This window comes from Canis lupus, chromosome 11 (assembly GCF_048164855.1).
Source record: "Canis lupus baileyi chromosome 11, mCanLup2.hap1, whole genome shotgun sequence".
Taxonomy (NCBI): domain Eukaryota; kingdom Metazoa; phylum Chordata; class Mammalia; order Carnivora; family Canidae; genus Canis; species Canis lupus.
Window position 1 is genome coordinate 25548561 of NC_132848.1, and position 16046 is coordinate 25564606.

At 52.7% G+C, this 16046-nt stretch overlaps 1 protein-coding gene across 6 annotated transcripts in view; it reads right to left on the reverse strand.

Moving 5' to 3' along the window:
- SERHL2 (serine hydrolase like 2) overlaps positions 1-15467 on the reverse strand; it is a 37489-nt gene extending 22022 nt beyond the window's left edge. For 3 of the 6 annotated variants that reach the window (XM_072843670.1, XM_072843671.1, XM_072843674.1), the window contains exons 1-8: positions 14992-15089; positions 13972-14121; positions 13749-13862; positions 13336-13377; positions 12916-12935; positions 12393-12467; positions 10643-10752; positions 9217-9296 (exon numbers count right to left, since the gene is read on the reverse strand). In XM_072843670.1, the coding sequence (XP_072699771.1) occupies positions 9217-9296; positions 10643-10752; positions 12393-12467; positions 12916-12935; positions 13336-13377; positions 13749-13862; positions 13972-14121; positions 14992-14995 (595 nt within the window). In that variant the 5' untranslated portion in view covers positions 14996-15089. Of the gene's footprint in view, positions 1-9216; positions 9297-10642; positions 10753-12392; positions 12468-12915; positions 12936-13335; positions 13378-13748; positions 13863-13971; positions 14122-14736; positions 14886-14991; positions 15090-15341 lie in introns of those variants that run through there. The other 3 variants (XM_072843676.1, XM_072843675.1, XM_072843673.1) reach the window with 3 other exon arrangements.
- Positions 15468-16046: the final 579 nt, after the last annotated feature.

Here is a 16046-nt window from a genome sequence, read left to right on the forward strand (position 1 = left end):
CCAGCTGAGCCCAGGCTCCCTAGGAGCACAGGGCATGGCTGGATCTGCTTCCGCTTGTATCCCCAGCTGAGCATACTGCTAGCCTGGGGCAGGAGTCCAGGCACAGGACTGATTTGTTAATGCGCTGAATGTACTGCATGGAGGGATGCCAGCAGCTGTGGCAGGGACATATGAAATGGGGCAGAATGTTCTGGGCCCTCCCTCTATGGCCTTAGTTTCCTCATCTGCAAAGGGTCCCTGAACCCCGTTAGAGTCCTAACGGTAACCCTTGGGACAACAAAACAGTGTGGTTGACTCGGAACAGCTGGGTCAGGGCCGCTGCCACCCAGGGGCCTGGGAGTGTCAGCACATCCAGCAGGGTGGCCCGAACTCTGGGGCTTTCTGAGGTCCCCAGAGGAAGCCCAGTGCCCACTGCCCGATATTCAAAGGTTAAGAGAGGAAACTCAGAGACCCTTTCAGTCCACTCCCTCCCCTTTCCTCTGCTGGGAACCACCAGCAGAGGCCGGGCAGTGGGTAGTGTCCCCTGGCAGCAGAGTCCCTGTGCAGGGCCACCTATTACTGCCCACGTGCTGCCAACTTTTCTCAATTTTTTTTTTAAAATTTGTTTATTTGAGAGGGAGTGCAAGAGTGTGCAAGCTCGAGAGGAGGAGGAGGGGGCGGGTGGAGGGAAAGACTCTCAAGCAGACTCCGGGCTGAGCATGGAGCCCCTCAGCCCTGTGGGCTTGATCCCATGACCCTAAGATCACGACCTGAGCCAGAAACCAAGAGTCAGATGCTTCACCGACTGAGCCAGCCAGGCGCCACCCTCCTCACTTTTCGAAAGAAACTAGAAATCTTGCATGGAGCCTGCTTCTCTCTCTGCCTGTGTCTCTGCCTCTCTCTCTCTGTCTCTCATGAGTAAATAAATAAAATCTTAAAAAAAAAAAAAACTTAAAAAAAAAAAAGAAACTGGAAATCTCCATTTTTACACAAAAGCTTTCTATTTTAAATATGAGCGCCCTATTCAAAATATCCCACATGAAAGATCTGTTTGAACTGTACAAGTCAAAACAAATCATGCCTGCAACCCCAGGGCAGCCCAGCTTATGATGAGGGGTTGAGCATCCCCCACAGTGGGCAGGACACGGGGGCCAGGGATTGACACGGGACTGTGCTTTGTCATTAGGGAACCCCAACCAGTGCTGGGCTCTCCTTCCCTCAGGCCAGTACCTCAAGCTTGTTTCCAGAAGAGTAAAGCCAGGATTATGATGGGGACAAAATTAAGCCTGGCTTCTCTCTCCCCACCCCGGCTTACTGCTTCCTGGTTTCTCCCACAAGCCAGATCGAGCTTGTGCCTCAGCAGGGGAGCAATATGTGTCACCCCAAAATGTATCTCTTTGGCATATGCATTATCTTAGGCTGATTATCTTTAAGAAACAGAAGACTCAAGAGGTTTTTCTTCTTGACTTTCCCTGTAACTGCATCAAAGGATTCAGAGAGGACCTGTTCCAGGAAGGAGCGATCACCATGGCATCATACTCTGAACTGGGTGTAGTAGACAGAGAGGAATTTTGCAAAGTCTGTTAAAATTCCTCTTGAAGTCTCTGTTTCAGATGGCCCGGCAAACACTTGCTTACTGAATATTTACTCTTTCTGTTCTTTCTGTGAATGGCCTTCCTTCCCCTTTGAAGCCTAACACCCTTACCCTTTCTCCTTGGTCCAGAATGGCATATATACCCCATTTTGCCTGTCTTTGGAATCTCTCATGTTTATGTGGTATCCCTGCTTGTATGTAATTAAATGTTATTTTCTCCCGTTAATCTATCCATTTAATTCTTCTTTTTTTTTATTTTTTTTATTTATGATAGTCACAGAGAGAGAGAGAGAGAGGCAGAGACACAGGCAGAGGGAGAAGCAGGCTCCATGCACCGGGAGCCAGATGTGGGATTAGATCCCGGGTCTCCAGGATCGCGCCCTGGGCCAAAGGCAGGCGCTAAACCGCTGCGCCACCCAGGGATCCCTATCCATTTAATTCTTAAACCAGGGACACCTGGGTGGCTCAGCGGTTGAGCAGCTACCTTTGTGATCCCGGGGTCCTGGGACTGAGTCCCCCATCAGGCTTCTCCCTCTGTCTCTGCCTCTCTAATAAATAAATAAAATTAAAAAAGAAATTCTTAGACCAGCTGGAAGAAACTTGGAGGATTGCGGGGGAGTTTTTCCTCCCCAACACGTCAAAGCCTTTCCTAGCAGCTCCCCATCCCCAGGAACATCTTCTTCCTGGATTATTTGTGTGACTATCTCCCTCACCTGCATCATTTTTGCTCAAAGGTCACTTCTGCATGAGGCCAACCCAGGCCACTGTATTTATAAGACCGAACTGCAAGCTCTGCCCTACATCCTTATCTCACACTGCTCTGCCTTTTCCACACCCTCTCCCCTTGCACACTCTGTGAAAGGCAAGGAGAATGCCACACGCAGCCAGGGCTACCAGAAGCTGGGAGAGGCATACGCAGAGGCTGCCAATGCTTCAATTTGGTTTCTGGCTCCAAACTGCAAGACAACGAATGTTTAAGCCACCCAGTCTGTGGGGCTTTGTAATGGCAGCCCCTGGAAATGAATAGAGATTTTGGAGGGTATTTTTGAGGTCCTCCAGAAGAGAGAAATTCACCCAAATCTATAGGTGTTGGCGTGAAGCTGATGGCAACTATTTGGTTGGGCTTCTCAGCCTCCAGAGGTTGCTAGAAGTTCAATCTGAAATTTTATGAGAAGTCCTGGCAAAGCACATTTTTAAGAAACCTATATGGACCATCACTATTCTTTCTGCCCTTACATAAATAATCAGGCCAAGTTTGCTAAAACTGGACTTATTTTACAAACGAATTAGTCTCAATTTGGCTATCTTTGATGAAAATAAGGGTGATTTGAGAGAAAAATTATGTTTCAATAATACACCTTTGTGGATGTTAGATTCTAGTTCTTTTTTTTTTTAAGATTTTATTTATGTATTCATAAGAGACACATAGAGAGAGAGAGAGGCAGAGACACAGGCAGAGGAGAAGCAGGCTCCATGCAGGAGCCTGATGTGAGACTCAATCCCGGGATTCCAGGATCACACCCTGGGCCGAAGGTAAGCGCTAAACAGCTGAGCCACCCAGGGATCCCCTAGATTCTAGTTCTGATGAATTATCTCTGAGTATTTGTTGTTTGCCTATAAAAACGGGGTGGATCCTGAATTCTCTGGTTTCCTCAAACATTGGTTATGACTCTCAGAACTAAAGTGTCCCATTTTCTCCCATACTTCAACTTGAAACCACTGACAACTAAAACCATCTTTTTTTTTTTTTTCATGAAGCCTTGAAGATGGAAGCCTGACGATTTGAGGTAAACTTCAGAGAAACTGCCACAACAGCTCATGTTTAAACAATCTTCCTGTCTATTGCTGTGGGGACCACTCAGAAACATTGCCAGGGACATTCAAACTACAGGCTAGGGAAAAGTTGTCAGCCCTCACTCCATCTGAACATGCTCAAGCATCTAGAAATCTTCTAGAAATCTAGAAATCTTCTCCCTGGCAGCACTCAGGACTGACACTGGGTTTATGATTTGCTCCAGCCATTAATCTGTGTTTTTCTTTTGTTTCCATAGAAATACCTCTTACTAATTACCTGATTGCTTGCACAATATAGGGCTAACTTTGAGCGCCCACCTGCCTCCTGAAATGAGACACCTGTTTAACTGAAGTAGCCTATTTTTTTTTTAAAGTAGCCTATTTTCAAGACTAAGACTGGTTCATGAAATATGGAGCAAACTTCTTACAACAAAACACAACAGTTAAACTCCAGCTAAGAGGAAACGATGTTGGTCTAAGGAAAAAAAAAAAAAAACTGTCAAAAGGGAAAAGTGTTCATTCATAACCACATCACGGGACTTTCGTTATGCTGTGGTGGCCCATTAACAAACCATCCCCAGTACTTGCTCATGGGGCTATTTGGAAGGAGAGGAGATTCTGACCTTAGAGAAAGGAAGACCCCCCCCCCCCAAAAAAAAAAACCCACACCAAATCCACAAAAGAGCTGGGATCACCCAAAGCTTAGATGATGGCACACCCAGAGCACAGACCTCCCTTGACCACTTTCTGAAAAAGAATTTGCTAAGCTGTTCTTGTAAGCCCCTGAAGGAAGGACCTCAAGGTGTTATTCAGGAGACAATCCCACTAAGGGATGATTAGAACTACTAGGGGTTGTTCGCTTTGCTCGGTAATCCTCAATCTCTTTTACTTGGAAAGATAATTCCATGGTCAGAGTTTCACAAACTTTAGCTTCTTCAGGTAACTTGTCTGATTGCTGGATATGTTACCTGAAGCCCTTCTCCATACACGACCACGCTGACTCCATAGCTATGCCCATAATCAATTTCTCCAAGGAGCCCAACTTCACGGCAACCTATGTGGTCAAAATACTTAATGGAGGAGCAGCCTGGGTGGCTCAGCAGTTTAGCGCTGCCTTTGGCCCAGGGTGTGATCCTGGAGACCCGAGATCAAGTGTCGCATCGGGCTCCTTGCATGGAGCCTGCTTCTCCCTCTGCCTGTGTCCCTGCCTCTCTCTCTCGTCTCTTGTGAATAAATAAATAAAATCTTAAAAAAAAAAAAAAAACTTAACGGAGCATTCTGTGTACCCTGTTTCTTTTTAACATCCCCTATAGTGTCCCCTGTAGTGACCTTAGGAGGCTCACATAAGGGCACTGGAACCTATGGTCATAAAAACTGAACACTCTATAACAGACATTGACTACTTGTTTGCTTAACATAACCCATTTCCTGGAACACCGTCTCTTTTTTTAGTTCAGCAAAGAAGGACTAATCAGTCTTCAGGTTACACTACCTCTTGCCTATGTACAGATTGGAGGTCACAAAATAGTACCTACCTCAAGGGGATCTCTTCCCCTTCACAGGCACGTGATATGAATTTCACGTGGACGCTGCCTTCTACTGATCCCTGACTTGACCAGGTTTTTTGTTTTGTTTTGTTTTTTAAATCATAAGAGATTCTTTTTTTTATGTTTTTTTTTATTTTTTTAATTTTTATTTTTTTATTTATGATAGTCACAGAGAGAGAGAGAGAGAGGCAGAGACACAGGCAGAGAAAGAAGCAGGCTCCATGCACCGGGAGCCCGACGTGGGATTCGATCCCCGGTCTCCAGGATCGTGCCCTGGGCCAAAGGCAGGCACCAAACCACTGCACCACCCAGAGATCCCTTGACCAGGTTTTAAACAAGATCTCCCACACTAAAAAGCTTAATTTTCCAAACATGTCCAGAATCCCTCTGAGCCCCAATGGGATATGTATTTGTCTGTGGGTCAACTGATTAGCCTCGGGCCTACGAACGCTGGGACAGAGGTGGACAGGAGTTTCTCATTTACTAGGCCACCTAATCCCTTCTTTCTTTCTCTGTAATTCCAAGGATGTTCAGCATTGGGCCAGCTCTTTTTTCCCCAGAACTAAAAAGTCTATATTGAATGGTGACATGATCGGGGGAGAAGTGCAGGATTATCTACCAGGGTGTCCGGACGATGGAACAGGCTCTTTCTTTGGAAGAACTTTACTACCCCGGTGAGGAGTGGCAGCCCATGAACATAAGATTAGAAACCTCTCTGTATCTTTGGGATTATTTGTTAACGAAACTGTTTCAGCTATAGCAGCTCAAGAGGAGGACTTAGGACTCTTTAGCCAGAATAGTTTTAGATAACAGAAGTGTTATAGGTTATAGTTTAGCAGAACAAGGAAAGATTTGTATGTTAACTAATTCATCAGCTGGCACATATATTAATCCTTCTTCAGAAGTGGAAGTTCCACTTGACAAAATAAAGACAACAGGCTACTTGGTTGCAACAAATCGCTGAGTTCCCAGTCTCAGATTTGGACTGCTTTTCCAGATTATTTTCTAGGATTCTCCAAGGATTTAGGTCAATCTTCCTAGGATTATTTACTCAAATGTGGAACTTTCCAGATTCCTAATTCTCCTTCTTTGCTACTTAATCACAAAATGCGGTACAAAACGTACCAAAGCTATCACCCAAAGTACAGGGGTGCCTGGGTGCTCAGTTGGTTAAGCGTCTGCCTTTGGCTCAAGTCATGATCTCAAAGTCCTGGAATAGGGACCCATGGTGGGCTCCCTGCTTGTACTCTGTCCCTCTCTCAAAATAAAGAAAATCTTAAATAAAGAAAAATAAAAGTACAAAAATTCTAGTAATGCAGAATGTAGGGTTTTAAGCCAGAACTAAGGAATGTTTCCAGTTAAGGGCAGAAAGGATCCGTTCCTCTCACCCCAATCTCAGCCCGATTTCAGCAGGAAATAGCCAGAGTGGTCATCATGCGGATTTGCTCATGAACAAGGACTGATTAAAGACAGTAGGGACAGAAAACAGTAACTAGAGTTAACAGGGCAACCATGGCAGCTGCAGCTTCCTTACCCAAACCTGCTTGTTCTGGGAATGCTATCGGCCGCCACGTTCCTGTAGGGTACTACTCTCGCCTGACACCATGATAACCGAGAGTTAATTTATGTTTTTTGGAGACTCAAGTTTTCATCAAGAAGCCAACCAGAGGGATCCCTGGGTGGCGCAGCGGTTTGGCGCCTGCCTTTGGCCCAGGGCGCGATCCTGGAGACCCGGGATCGAATCCCACATCGGGCTCCCGGTGCATGGAGCCTGCTTCTCCCTCTGCCTGTGTCTCTGCCTCTCTCTCTCTCACTGTGTGCCTATCATAAATAAATAAAAAAAAAAAAAAAAAAAAAAAAGAAGCCAACCAGAGGGCCGCCTGGGTGGCTCACTGGTTGAGCATCTCATGATCCCAGGGTCCTGGGATCGAGTCCCACATCAGGTACCCCGCAAGGAGCCTGCTTCTCCCTCTGCCTGTGTCTCTGCCTCTCCTTCTATGTCTCATGAATAGATAAAATAAAATCTTTAAAATAAATTTAAAAAAAAAAAAAAAAGAAGAAGAAGCCTGCCAGAACTGCTCGGGACCACTGACCTCCCCTCAGAGCCCAACAAAATGAAACAAGCCCTCCCTGACCCAGTAACTTGCTTTATCTGGTTTTGAGTCACACAGCGACTCTCCCCTTTACCCAGACCCTTTCCCATTTGCATTTAAACCCTGGCTGTCCACCTCGGGGCTGTTCCCAGCTCCTCACCTCCTCCCCTGTCTGCCTCTCACATAAACCTTCTCCTTACTGCACACCTGCTGGCTCAGTGATGGGTTGTGCTGTGCATTGGGCCTGTGATCTTGGGTTCAGTTACAGGATCAAGTGGAGTGACGGGGCTGCCCCTGCTCTCTGCTGCTCCAGAGGGCTGTGGGGATGGTCACGGGCTCTGGGGCCTGAGGATGACGACCCCGGAGCAGCAGCTCTCCAGGTGTCACACCACCCAGTGGGCGTGGGGAGCCCACTCTGTCTTGTTTTAGGTTACCCTCCGGCCCCAAGGGGCCACGACTGCTGCAGAGGGGCCTTGTCCACTCCCCTCTTCCCTCCTCGCCCACGGCTGCGGTGTCCGGGCTCACCACTCATGTGACCCAGGCCTGGCCTAAGCAGCTTCCCCAGCCCAGCTGGGAATGTGTCTTATTCCGGATTAGCCCACTTCTGCGCCGGGGCCCCTCGGGGTGGGCCATCTGTGCAGGCACATTGGGAAGCCCGGGCCCACGGCCCTCCGCCTCAACCTCTGTGTGGCGGATTTGTGAGGTTCGGAGATGAGTCCCTTCAGGAAAAGTCACAGACTGGCAGCCCGAGGCCAAATCATCCCTTAAGCATATTCCACTTGACCTTGTGGTGTGTTGGCAACACGGGAGGTCTCTGGCTTCTCGTGAGTAACTGGAAATTCTGGCCATGCGAGGCCCGAGTCCCCGGTGATAACCACTGGCTGGGCTGTCCTGCCCCCAGACCCACAGCCCCTACCACTCCCTGCTGCCTGACTCCCAGCAGCCCGATTAATTCCACAACTTGCTCAGATCCAGCAAGCACTTGGGGTTGACCCCTGCCTCATCTGGTACTTTATAAACTGAAGCTGCGTTCACTACCTCGCTTGATCCTCTCTGACCATACGCACAAAGATCCCAAGATGTTGCTTATCACCTGAGAAAAATGGGGAGAAGGTGTCTAAACGGGAGGAGGGACTTGCCTAAGATCTTGAGCTAGCAGAGTTAGGAATCAACCCAGGCGTTCCTGCCTGATTTATTGCAGGTTCCCATCGTCCCTGACTCTCTCCCTTGGGCTTCTACTCCACCTCCTGGGAGCCGCTGCTGGGACCCCCGTCTGTGGGTTTCTTCCAGAACACCCTGTATATTTTTATTGCACTTAAAAAATATATTTCATTTATTTATTCATGAGAGACACAGAGACAGCCAGAGACACAGGCAGAGGGAGAGGGCAGGCTCCCTACGGGGAGCCCGATGAGGGATTCGATCCCAGGACCCCGGGATCATGAGACGCTCAACCACTGAGCCACCCAGGTGCCCTGTTTATCACACTTATAATAAAATGTCTATTGTTTTTGGTCTGTTTACTTGTTTATCATCTGTTTCACCTCCTAGAGTGTACGTTCCTGACCTGGACTCCTCCTTGCTCAACCCCTGGGGAGTCATTTCCAGGGAGGGCACTTGTGAACGGCGCCCTCAGCCAGAGGTGCCAGCCCCCCAGGAGAGGGGCAGAGTCCGCTCTCGCTCACCCCAGCTCCCGCGGCGGCCTTGCTCGGGGCTGGCACTGAGCAAACTCTTGGTAAAGTTTTCCCGGGTGAATATTACTGGGTAAGGAAGTGCAAAGAGCACGGGCCTGATGCTGCCCTAAGGCCCAGGTGCCACCTACCCTACTTCTCCATTTTGCAAAACCTCTTTCGAGTTGTGCTGCCCCGTAGGACGTCCCCAAACCCCAGCCTCGGACACTGGCACCCACCACACAGGGTCAGCAGAGCACGGCGGCGACATTCCCCAACATCTACTCTCCAGACACTGGACTACGCTCCCCACGGGCCTATGTCACCTGGCACATGTCACTTGGCCTACTACTGGAGCCTCAGTTTCTCCAGCTCTGGACGGGGGAAGTATGGGGCAGCAGGAGGATGGCATGAGATACACCCTGCCAAGCACTGAGTGCCGTGTCTGCTCCAGAGCAGGCTGCCAGAGGGCCTAGTGGTTATCACTCCTCAGTAAGGACAGTGCCAAGAAGTAACGGTCTTGGATGGTGAGTCCCTACCTGTGGCCACCTGCGTGGTTCCTCTCTGCAGGAGGAGTCGCCCACACTCCTCATTCAAGTGATTGTTGTTCTTCAGGAATCTGGGGAAGACAGAGAGACATGAAGGTCCTGGGGCAGAGAAGGCCAGATGGAAAGAAGAGGAGGGCCACCCACAAGGGACACAGGCATGTGTCAAGGGGGATGTTTCCATCAACTCTCCCGCACTCATGTGTGAGCACACATATGTGTGTGTGTGTATTTTCTCTCCTTTATTTTTTCAAAAAATTTTTAAAAAGATTTAATTTAGGGACTGGGTGGTTTAGTGGTTCAGTGCCTGCCTTCAGTGCAGGGCGTGATCCTGGAATCTCGGATCGAATCCCACATCGGGCTCCCTGCATGGAGCCTGTTCTCTGTCTCTGCCTATGTCTCTGCCCCCCCCTATGAATAAATAAATAAAATCTTTTAAAAAAATAATATAGGGCACCCCCCGTGGCGCAGCAGTTTAGCGCCGCCTGCAGCCCGGGGTCTGATCCTGGAGACCTGGGATTGAGTCCCACCTCAGGCTCCCTGCATGGAGCCCGCTTCTCCCTCTGCCTGTGTCTCTGCCTCTCAGTCTCTCTCTCTCTCTGAATAAATAAATTAAAAAAAAAAAAAACTTATAAAAAAATAATAAAATAAAATAAAATAAGATTTAATTTATTTATTCATGAGAGACAGAGAGAGAGGCAGAGACACAAGCAGAGGGAGAAGCAGGCTCTATGCAGGGACTCCCCCTACGCGGAACTCGATCCCGGGACTCTAGCATCACACTCCAGGCCAAAGGCAGGTGCCAAACTGCTGAGCCACCCAGGGATCCCTTTCTCTCCCTTAGATAACAAATATTTGTAGGTCCCTGACCACCGGGAGCATTTCCAGGTGCTAGATATACAGAGGCAACCAGCCTGTCACCACCCACAGACCTTCAATTATCTACAGGGCAGGGAGGAGCAGCTCATCTAGGGGAGTGGGGGGCAGGCTCCCAGAGGAAGTGGCAGTCAGCTGAGGCTGGAGGAGGAGTGGGCAAGTTAGCAAGGTGCCTGCAGAGAGGTCCAGGTAGGAGCCACAGAGAGAAAATGTGTACAAGGAAGGACTGTGTGTGTGTGTGTGCATGCACACGTGTGCACGATTATAGGGAGAGGAAGATGGGTACAGAGCGTGTGGAAAGGGGTCTTGGTAAACGAAGTGTGTGGCTACAGAGCAGGGAGGATGCAAGGCTCTGAAGAGTGAGTGCCAGGAGGCCCGATACCCGGGCAAGCACAGAGCAACAGGGCCGGGGTGGATTCCTGCGGAGGAGACAGACGCGGCCTCTGTACCCCAGAGATTTCCTCCCTTCATATCCTGCACTTGCACCCAGGTCTGCCTCCCGCCACTCCCTCCCGCCAGCCCCCTCTTCCCCCTTGGCACTCACCTCTGCAGCATCTCCTCTGGCTTGACCACTTGCCGGGGCTTCTGGAAGGCCTCTGCCTGCAGCATGTGCTCTATGGCTCCCCGCCTGTAAGTCAGCATGTTCTCCATTCCCTGGGGATTTGTGGGTTCTGCTGGGTGGGCAGGGCTCTGGGCTGCTGACAGAGGGGCTCAGCTCCCCCCTCCACCCTCTGCTGTCAGCGGCCCCTGTCAGGGTCCATTCTGACCCGAGATCCATTCTGACCCAGTGAAGGGCGGCACAGGATCAGCCCCTGCTAGTCATCCCTGGGATCGGAGTGAGTTGTCTGCCTCACTGACTTCCGGGCCAGCCCTGCCAGTGGTCGGGACAGCTGGAGGGGTGAGGGCGATGGAGGGGAAAGGAAATCTCTGGCAACTGCAAGTGCTTTGCAAAGGTTCAGTATTAGATCTGTAAGTCACAGAGCATCCCGGGTTGGCAACTTTATCTGCTTTAATTCCTGCCATCCCTCCAGGGGGCAGACAGGAGACCACAGAGGGGGCTTCTGGACCCCCTCCGAGTGTACCCATTTCCAGGTCAGCTCACTCGGACAACAGCCCAATCCTGTCCACAGTCCGCCACCCGGAGCACCAGTGGGAAGTGACACTCCCAGCCAAGTCCCTGAGAATGCAGGACAGGGAGGACCAAATACCCAGGGGCCCCAGAGAGGATCCTGGGGCACCATGTATGTTAACTCCGCGAGTGAAACAGAAAATAGCCCCAGGGTCCTCACCGGATCCTCACATTCACCCACAAGCTATCCACCCATGAACCCAACACGAATTGAGCGCTCACTATGTGCTGGGATTGGGCAGGCGGTGATAAAAAAGACAGCACGGCTCAGGCCCTTTTGGCATCTGTGGCCATTTTACAGATAAGCAACTGAAGCTGGTGACAAAGCTGTGTCACAACCGAGAGGCTGAGCTTCTGGGGATGGAGTGACAGAATGCAACAACAGGCAGGCAACTCCAAGGTCATTTAGGCTAACCTCCTCATTTTACAGGTGAGGAAACGGAGACTCAGCTAGGCCCAGTGACTTGCCCAGGGTCACCCAGCAGATGAGTGGCAGAACCAGGACTCAGATGCAGGGACAGCCTCGTTTGTTGTCATCGGCAGTGGTAGGAGGGATGGGTACTTTCCCATCCGTCCACACCCAGGACTGCTGTATACTGTTGTGCAATGTGCGAACAGCACAAATGCACACAACTGAATATGAGTGTGAACGGCCTCATTGGGCTGTGTGCCCCCAGAGCCCCCTCAATCCACTGTTCCTGCCTTCTCCCAGGCCCTACTGCTTGGTGATAGACCTGGCATTCTATATGTCCCAGGCCACATATAGGGTTTCCAAGGATGACAAAGGCTTTCCCTTTACCCTGCCCACTCCTTTTTTTCTTTTTTTAAGGTTTTATTTGCTTATTCATGACAGAGAGAGACAGACAGACAGACAGGCAGGCAGAGGGAGAAGCAGGCTCTGAGCAGGGAGCCCGATGTGGGACTCGATCCTGGGTCTCCAGGATCACACCCCAGGCCAAAGGCGGTGCCAAACCGTTGGGGCACCGGGGCTGCCCACCTCTGCCCACTCCTTAGGGGTACAGGCTGCACAGCCCTGTCCCCTGTGGGGGCCCCCTGAGCCCCCATATCTGCTCTCTGCGGCCTCCTCCCACCTCCCTGGTACCCGCCCACTGCCAGGGGCATGGGTCTCCCCCACGACAGCATCCATGAAAGCCCTCACTCTTACTTTAGGGTCCATGGTAAATGGCAATGTGTCCAGCAAGATCAGTTTATCCACCATCTCGGGGAAGATACAGGAAAACTATGATGTGACCCAAAAAGGAAAGAATGAGTAGGAGGGGAAGAAGGCAAAAGGACTCAACGTTTTCCAGGGGGACACGGGTGTTTCCAAGCGGCCAGAAGAAGAATCTTCAGTCCCTTCAGGGTACACCCCTGCCCAAGGTCCACATCCAGACCAAGGTCCACGCCCTGGTGATGACTGGATTCCAGGATTCTCTGGGGATGGGGAGTGTGGAAACTCTGAACTCCATCGGGAATCCAGTTTCACTGATGTCTCCGCAATAATGATTATATCACTGCCATCTATAAAGCAAACTGGCCCTAGGCCATAAAGTGCTCACTTCCAATTTGTGACAGGAGGAGCCACTTCCCTTCCCGGTAACTCCTCCTTCTCTCCTGCCCACCTCAGGCCCCACCTGCAGGAATGCCTGACGTGGCCAGAGGTGGACACTGCAAAGCCATCTACTCACCATTCCGCCGATAATGCCACCTGGGGGGACAAAAGAGTAGTGACCTGGTACTCCCCAGCTCTCCGAATCCTACCAAGACTCTCTCACAGGGGCTGCCCCTCCCCAGGCTAGGGGCCTGGCTCTCTCCCACCAAGGGGAGGCAGAGCTCTTCATTCCCTCCCGGAGGCCACATGGCCCCTTCATCAGACCTTGCCACCCAAAAGGTCACATATTCCCTTGTCGTACCACCTCTGAGGCCGTATGTCCCCTGGAGGGGGGTGGTTCAGGCCAAAGGGCATAGTGTCCAGGACACCCACAAACCCCCTCATGTCTTCTGGCAGCGCCCAGAAGTGCAGGGTACTGTGTACCACCTCCTCTCCCTCCCTCGCAGCCCCTCAGCCCACTCGGCCCCCTCCCAGCCAAAGTGTAAACTCTACTCACCAAAACTATGACTCAGGAGGGAAAAACGCTTCCACTTCAAGGCTGAAAACACAGAACCAGGTCAGGTTGGGCCCAGGCTGCCCCCCACTCTGCCCTGCAGTCCCTGTGCTCGGGACATCCCTCCCCAGCAGCTGGGGTGCCCCACTCAGGGAACTAGCTTGGAGGGGTTCTAGCTTCCCTGCAAGGGGTGAAGCCCCCAGAAGGATGAGAGCTCTTGGCAGCCTTCTCCCAACCTTCCCCAAGTCACCTCTGAATCCCTGGGAAAACTGGGGCCAGAGCCAGGTCACTCTCAGGCAGCACTGTTTCCCCGCCACCACACCCCACTCCAACGAGAAGAGGGGGTGTCCCAGTGTGTGTGTGCGCGCGTGCGCACACACACACACACACACACACACACACTGCCTCCGGCTCACCTGCTACAACTCTCCCGATCTCATTCACAAAGTTTTCCTGGCAATACGGGACACCAAGGTAGTAATGGGACGAGAGCCCATGTCCCCCGAAATCCATGGCAACATAATGGAAGTCTGAGGCAAGAGATGAGGGTCAGGGAAGGCGTCTAGGTGAGCTGTCTCCCCACCCCTCATGCCCCTGCAGTCTATATCACATTGCCCCTTGGCTTCCCTGCACTCCCACCTTTTGGAAGAAGAGGGATGAGTCTGTCAAAGGAGTTGGCATTGTCCAGCCAGCCGTGCAGGCAAAGAACTGGGGAGCCCTGCTGGGAGCCCCAGGCTTTGGCAGCGATGTGACCCCAGGGCACAGCCAGCTTCAGTTCTGAGAGCAGACCTGGAAGACAGCCACCCCCTCGATCGCCAAGCAGGTGCTTTCTGAGGCCCCCATCAGTGCCCTAACATGTCTGGGGGCATCGGGGCAGCCCCGGGGGACTCAGATTCCTAGCTTCCTACACTGTGCCCCGGGGATGACCGGGAAAGAGCGTGACATGGGGCTGGGGACACTCAGAGGAAGGAAAGAAAAACTGGGTCCACTGAGTGAGGAAAACCAGGGGAGGGTTTCATGTGCAGAACTTTATGGAGTTGGCTGGGGAACTGGCCAGACCTGGGCTCTGCCGGCTGCGTGTCACCGTGGGCCACGATTACTAACCCCTCCCAGCGAGCCCCGGTTTCCCTTTCTGTAAAACCGGAGCAAACAGAGTAATAACAGCCAACAAATTCTCAACTTTCGGAGGGGCGGAGGGGGGCCCCTCTCACCTCCTCACAGCAAGTCCTACCAGTATCACCCTCCCTTCGCAGACCAGTAAACTGAGGCATGGGGGTGCAGTCCGTGCCCGAGGCCCATCTGGCGCAGGCGGCACCATCCCAGGACCCGGTCCTGACCACCCGGCACCGCGCGGTGTCCGGCCAGCGCTGGTCAGGGCTGCCTTCTCCCCGGTCCGCCACTGACCTCTCCACCGGGTCGGGCTGGAGACCGTGCGCCCCGGACCCCCGCGCTTGCTCCTCTATCCCGGGGCTCCCGGAACCCTGAGAGGCCGCGCGCAGCCCCGGCCTGGGACCCCGCCCTCCCGCGGGGGCGCGTCCGCCCGCTCCCACTGCCCCTCCGTGGACGGAGGGCGCCCAAGTCTGTGGGGGCGGCTGGGAGGGCGCGCGCGGCGACCCCCAGCCTCCCCCGGTCTAGGGGCCTGCGGCGCAGCGTCGTCACCCATTGCTGGAGTCCCGCGGTCGCACGCACCACGCAGCCGCGAGGTCGAAACTCCGAGTAAACGCAGGAGCTGCAGGCCCCGCCCCCGGCCCGGCCCCGGCCCCGCCCCCGCCCAGGCCCGGCCCCGGCCCCGGCCCCGCCCCCGCCCAGGCCCGGCCCCGGCCCCGGCCCCGCCCCCGCCCAGGCCCGGCCCCGCCCCCGCCCAGGCCCGGCCCCGCCCCGGCCCGGCCCCGCCCCCTGCACCGCCGGTCCACCGGTCCCTGCGCCCACCAGTGACTTCCGGAGGGCGACCGCGTGTAACCCGCCTCTCCCCTCTGGCCCGGAGGGGCCCCGAGCTCCCGGATACTCACCCACCCCGCGACTGGGGAACTAGCGGCGGGGGCCGCACCACCTCCAAAATTTGGGGTCACACCGGGATGGCATCTAGGAGAGTGATGTCTCTGCTTGACGCGTGGGTGACGGGTACCAGGCCCTGGGCAGTCTCCAAGCTGGCCTCGTTCCCGCGCTGGACCAGGAGCAGCCGCAGGGCGCGGGCCACCGCCTGGATGCTCACTGGCTCGAACCCCTGGATTAAAGGTGGAGAGACTGGGCAGGCCACTTTAGCCCCGCCTTCGGCCCAGGCTCTGATCCTGGGGACCTGGGATCCAGTCTCACGTCGGGCCCCCTGCAGGGAGCCTGCTTCTCCCTCTGCCTGTGTCTCTGTCCCTCTCTCTCTCTCTCTCTGTGTCTCTCATAAATAAATAAAATCTTAAATAAATAAATAAATAAATAAATAAATAAATAAATAAATAAATAAATAAATAAATAAAGGTGGAGTGACTCTAATGGTTAACTGTTGCCTGGAAGGCCTGCCGCGAACCAGCTTTAGTATTTGCTGCACGAGTGAATGAATGTGTAAACTGGGGACATGGGGGAACTTCCCAAGTGAAGAAGCATTATGCACAGAGTGACCCTGAAAAGGATGAAGAACCCCAAGTCAGCGGGACGCCTGGGTGGCTCAGCCTTTGGCTCAGGACGTGATCCCAGGGACTGAGATCAAATCCCGCATCGGGCTC